The 5,985-nt window shown below is 37.3% G+C and overlaps 1 protein-coding gene across 1 annotated transcript; it reads right to left on the bottom strand.

Annotated features, from left to right (window-relative positions):
• Positions 1-4,300: 4,300 nt before the first annotated feature.
• On the bottom strand, positions 4,301-5,176 carry LOC126481769 (uncharacterized). Its single transcript, XM_050105724.1, has 2 exons — positions 5,081-5,176; positions 4,301-4,956 (listed from the first exon to the last, which is right to left on the bottom strand). The coding sequence occupies exons 1-2, from the start codon at positions 5,142-5,144 to the stop codon at positions 4,301-4,303; spliced, it is 720 nt and encodes a 239-aa protein (XP_049961681.1). The 5' UTR covers positions 5,145-5,176.
• Between the last annotated feature and the right edge of the window lie 809 nt (positions 5,177-5,985).

The raw sequence follows: 5,985 nt of genomic DNA, 5'->3' as shown, positions 1-5,985 counted from the left end.
ATACATTCTTTTAAAACAACCTTCACTTATAGATGAATCTGTAGATACACAGAGACAGCAATTAACGGGTACAGGGATCAACACAGGTCAGAGCCGGGCTAAACGGCCATGGAGAGCAAAGTGGCTATTGCGGGTTCTGGTGGTTATAACTGTAAGTTGCACGCATCGCCCGGGAAACGCCCTAAAGTCTACGTATTTGCTGAGCCTCTCCGCAAATTTATAATAATTTTTGTCGATTACATTTATCTTAATGTAAGGTAAGTGGTCATTTCGTATATTTCTTATGGAGAGGAAATGTGACTTATGTCTTTTTAACGAAATTGTGTTGAAATTGTCATGCCTTGACTCTATAATGCTACTTTAATTACTGAAATTTCGGTCATACTATTAGAGCAGTGGTTCCCAACCTCGGGGAATTTGCCCCCTGAAGGGTAAAATATGATTTTTCTAGGGATAAAAGCAATAGGGTTGACTTGTGCTTCAGTCGTGACATTAAATTATTTTTGAAATCATTATTATCACGATTTCATTACGCTGTAATATTGACTACATGAGGTACCAATAATTGCATTTCTTTCAAACACGAGGGTTGAAACTTTAATAGTGGCAACTGTTTATTTACAGCTCGAACGAAATACATACGTTTTTCAAAGTTTTACTGACTTTCAAAGTAGTTACCAGCATGGTGTATAACCTGTTACCAGCGATGTGGAAGTCGTAGGATATTGATAGCGGGAGTGTCTCCCGACAGTACGCAGTTGGCTGTTTTGACGTTTGGCTGCCGGAAGTCACGTGACTGTCCCTTCAGTAAACAATTTGCTGCGAGGACGGTTTTCATGCAGTGCAGTTGCATCAGTATGGAGATCACTGAGTTGCACACGTGAATACTGAAGGAATTAGTTAAGCACGAACTAATTTCCATCTTATGATTTAGTCCTTCATGTTCAATAAACAGAATAGTGTAAAATTTCCGCAGTAGGCCCATACTGAAATTTACGTAATTGATATATGTGCGTACAGATTCGCCGAAATATTCTGCCGATTAGTGTCAGGTTTTTTTTCCCCTTTCTTTCTGTGGATCTTAGTTGTTACAACGAAATGTGCGTAAAATATGGAAAATAAATGTGGTTAAAAGGTTAACACAAGGCTATACTGCTCATAAGTCTGCTACCTCGGTTTATTTCGCATTCACATGTAGGGGGACCAAACCGGGGAATATGAAGTATTTTTAATATTTTGGACGACGAAAAGCGGCTTTTAAGTAGCCATAGTATAGTTCCAGCCCTGTTGAAAACCTGCATAAGGAATGCTGTATGGTGAAAAAAGATCATGGCTAGACCTGAACAGAGTCATAATTTGTACAACTCTAGAAAACGTCTTTAGCTTCCAGCAAACAAAAAAAGGGGTGAAAATCTTGAAAGTGTTTACCCTGATCTTAGATATAATGTAATGGATAATGCTACATGGCCCAAAAATATTGTGATGTATCGTTTTTTTTATTCCATAGTGTCGCCAATATTCTTGTGAAATAATCTTTTCTGTGACAAACAGAAAGAAGAATTAAGTGTAAACGGGTCACATAGTGCTCAGAAAGTTACTCCCATAATGCCTGTATCTTAGAACTAAACTTAATGTGTTATCACTTTTTATAGAAGTGAAGCCAATTTTACTGTGTATGTAAACATTGGTTATCAGCACAAGAAGCAGGGTAGTATAACTGAATTGAATGCCTAAATTCAATAAGTGCATGGTGCAGAACACCTGCTTCCTTCGGTGATGTATCTAAATATACCAACAGAAAATCTAGTGTTAAAGAAATTGATTTAAAAAGCTACTGTGTGGACCTAGATTTTGAGTTGGCTGCTTCGGACTTATTAAATCTTATTATAATAATTGTTGTCTAGTATACCATTCTCCAGATGGCAGCTTTGAAAATTTTCTCATCTAAATAGAATCTTGGCTGTGCTATTTTATGCACTTGAAATCAGAAATTGCACTGGGTGTTCATTTCAATGTACACTTTTGCAAGGAGAGTTCTAAGGAGGAAAATTTATGAATCTATTAACAATTTATGGACTATTTGTAGCATGTCATTTACCAGTCAGAGGTGACGCCTGCCTTGACACTGTTATCCCAAATCTAAATACATGGGACTATGAGATGACTTTAGTTGACCCAATGACGTCTGCCAACAGAGCACTAGTCATGGGACTTTATACAAAGAGAACTAATAATCAACCAGCTGTTACCAAGCATTCTAATTATGTATTCACAAAAAGGATCATTAACAAGGAAACATTAAACTCATTTCAAACACCGCTAACTGCAGTAGACTCACAGGGGGGATTACAAGAAATGGCTGTAATTAATGCATTTAAAGAGTTATTTCAGACCATCAAAACCAAATTTGATTATAGCTATCCACAGAAGACCAAAAAATGTCGCAACACAGGCAAACTTTGTGTGTGGTAAAGTATTTTGTCATAACAGACATGACATTTAAGCACTTTTGAGAATTTCAGCCAGTTTTCTTTTACATAGAAACTAAGACTTGCTGTAGCATGACACTAAATCCTTGATTTTTGTGCTCAAACACAGTAGTAAAATCATGACAAATTCCATTACTTACTTTGTTGTCTTTTGTTAACTCAAATCCTTTACCAAAGACTGATACAGACCAATTATAATGTTTCATTGTGCAATTCAGTTTTATTTACACAATTAGATGTCACTGAATTATAGAATACAGTTTGAATGAGCCAAGATGGTGGGACAGCATTATTTTAGTATACCATGATTAACAAAACTCAAAAAATGCACAAGTAAATTTAAATTTTTATTCACCTTCAACTACATGGAATCTCTCTCTCTCTCACTCACAAACACAGACACACACACACACAAATCGACATAATGTACAAGACCACCTTTATGTGCATTAACAATATTAGGAAAAGGATAGTTTGCTATTCGCTGTAAAGGTGACATGTTGAGTTGCAAACAGGCACAATGTAAAGACTGTTACACATTTAGCTTTTGGCCAAAGACTTCTTCAGAAAAGAAAACACAAAAATATTTACACACGCAAGCACACTCCTTGCACACATCTCCACTATCTGCAGTGGGAGATATTGGTCATGTGTGCTTGCTAGTGTTAATCTGTTTGTGTTTTGTTTTCTGGAGAAGGCTTTGGCCAAAAACTAAATGTGTAACATTCTTTACATTGTGCCTGTCTGCAACTCAACATGTCACCTTTACAGTGAGTGGCAAACTATTTTTTTCCTAATATTGTTGATATTCCAACCTGGAATATACTTTTTTTTTAACACTTAATCACCCCTCACAAAATCCTTCTCTGCTTTGTGGAAAAAAATCTAGCCTGAGATTCAATCTTGGCTTTCACATTTACTGTGTTTTCTTCTGAGAAAGAAAAATCTTTTTTAAGATTACCAATGATCTTCTTCAGATCCTTAAATACTTTGGCCTTAGTCTTCTGTCCACACTGTGTTCCTTTGCTGAGTGCAACTATAGTTTCACAGTGAGACATCACATCCCGTTCAAATGTGTCAGCAGATTTTTCTGAATTGCCAGAAAGCAATGCTGACACATATTCATTGTCTGCACTAGAGGGCAAGGAACACTGTTCACTCTCCTGGACAGCACCAGACAATGATTTGGCACATGCATGTATATGCTTACATATGTTAAAATTTAAAATGTTGTCTAAACAGCTGCATTTATACGAATGTACACATATGTTGCAGGTGTTGCACTTAAGTGAACATTTTCTTTCGCATATCAGTTCTGAATTTTTTACAACAACATATACTTCACAACCAGTGGAAGAAAGCACTTCCCACAACCCTTCACCCCTGCATAAAATCATCCCATTTGTTATAGCTGAGCTATCGTTGTGGCTTGCTTTCACTCTTGACGCCCTAGAGCACTGTTTACGTTCTTCACTAAGCCCTCATATACTTTGTCTCTCACTAAACATAACAAAGCATTTAATGACTTATCCAGCCTTCTGCACTTTTTCCCTTCTAGATAACTGTATTTAATAACTTTATGTAGGGACTCCAAGTAATTGTTTGTATTAATGCCCAATCGGTGCCTAAAACAATACGCCCACTTTTCCACTCGCTGGCAGTACAACTTAAGAAAGTACCTGCCAAATTCTGCAGTATCCGGATCATTCAATAAGTCTTGCACCACTTTCTCCAGACTACAACTAAAAACATCTATATCCAGTTCAGTTTGAAGTCGCTTTAGTGAACTAAACACTGCTGATTTTTTCTCACTACCCCCCAGAAATTCTCCTTAAATTCTGAGACCAGTTCCGTTGTATATGCCAAGAACACAGCAACTGGTTTGGCACAGGTCCCATTACTGCTGACCATGCATTATAAAATGCTGGTGCATCGTCAGACATAAACACATTGGTCTTTACAGTGCCCACCCTTTCTCTCACACATTTGAAATAAAAAGACAGTAAGCACATGTCTCCCCTATTTGAAAAACAAAATGCAACTGGCATTCCAGCACCATATCTATCAACAACGACAATAGTAAAAAGTTGAAAATCGTATGCAGTCATGCCATGAGTGCCATCCACACATATTTTATCTTCTCCATACTTTAGAAGTTGTTCGGCCTGAAAGTCTGTCATTATAATAAGAATGAAGTCTTCATCTTGAAAATTAGGATCCACTTGTTTCTGCTGCTTGAAATACAGTACTGGGTTGTCACTTTGTCTCTTCATTTCTTCAACCCACAATTTCACACTCACTGCATCATTTTCATGCTTCTTCGTTGCATAACCAATATCAAAATCCCTTTTTATATTATGCAAATCTTTTTTCTCAAGGAGATGGATTCTCTCCACACTTGCAGCGATTGGTGCACTTCGGACATCTTGTAAGACTCGTCCAACAGGAACACCCTGTGACAGCCGTCCTGAAAAAAGAAAAAAAAAAAGGAAATAAAAATGAAGCACATTGATAGACCCTACGTCTGTTCACATAAATAAATTTGATAATTTCATGTTTCATGTACATAAGTGTAACATAATCCATTTTACCTGCCAACTCTGCCCTCTCGTTCCCATGCAGAAATGTTCTTCCAACATCTTGGGTGTGTCCCATATGTTTTGGAAAAAATTTTAAGCAGCATTTGTCCTCTGTTATTGTCACCACTTTCTCCAGACTACAACTAAAAACATCTATATCCAGTTCAGTCTGAAGTCGCTTTAGTGAACTAAACACTGCTGATTTTTTCTCACTACCCCCCAGAAATTCTCCTTAAATTATATGAGGGCTTAGTGAAGCTCTCAAAACGTAAACAGTGCTCTAGGGCGTCAAGAGTGAAAGCAAGCCACAACGATAGCTCAGCTATAACAAATGGGGTGATTTTATGCATGTTGGATGGACAAGTACTGCCTATTTTATTCGTGCCCATACTTTTGACACACCTGGCACCTGTTCCTTTAGAATTGAAATTGAAAGAGCGATCGAACACGTTTTTCTAGTCGCTCCTGCTCCGAACAATTCATTACATAACGAACATGGTTTACTTTTTCGTAAGAAATTTTCCACTCTTCAAAGTCTGAAAAAACGTTAAGGCAGTATTTTTAAGTCATGTACTTGGGATCAACAAAATTTACTAAAACGTGACTAACACAATAAATATAAAAAAACAAACCTGCAAGACTACCAAATTCTATCTCCTGGCACTCAAAACTAACGTCATGGTTCTCTTGAATATGTGTTCTCAGTGTGTCATAGGTGAGAAACGAGAGAGAGCACTGTGGGCAAATAATGCGGCATTTCCGACTGTTTTCCTCCGACTTCATGCCATGCACAGTTATTTGATGACGTTTTAATAAACTACATCTCATAAATGCAATTCCGCACTGGGGACACAATTCACTGCCTTTTCCTTTTTTAGACACATAGATATCAAGTTCATGAACTTTCCTCATATGGG

Source organism: Schistocerca serialis, chromosome 5, assembly GCF_023864345.2.
Source record: "Schistocerca serialis cubense isolate TAMUIC-IGC-003099 chromosome 5, iqSchSeri2.2, whole genome shotgun sequence".
NCBI lineage: Eukaryota > Metazoa > Arthropoda > Insecta > Orthoptera > Acrididae > Schistocerca > Schistocerca serialis.
This window is presented reverse-complemented; position numbering and strand designations above follow the sequence as displayed.

Bases quoted from the DNA above. Each gene is read 5' to 3' on its own strand.
- LOC126481769 (XM_050105724.1), bottom strand. From the start codon at position 5,144: ATGGGACACACCCAAGATGTTGGAAGAACATTTCTGCATGGGAACGAG. The intron at 4,957-5,080 runs GTAAAATGGATT...TTCTTTTTTCAG, and splicing joins CGAGAGGGCAGAGTTGGCAG to GACGGCTGTCACAGGGTGTT.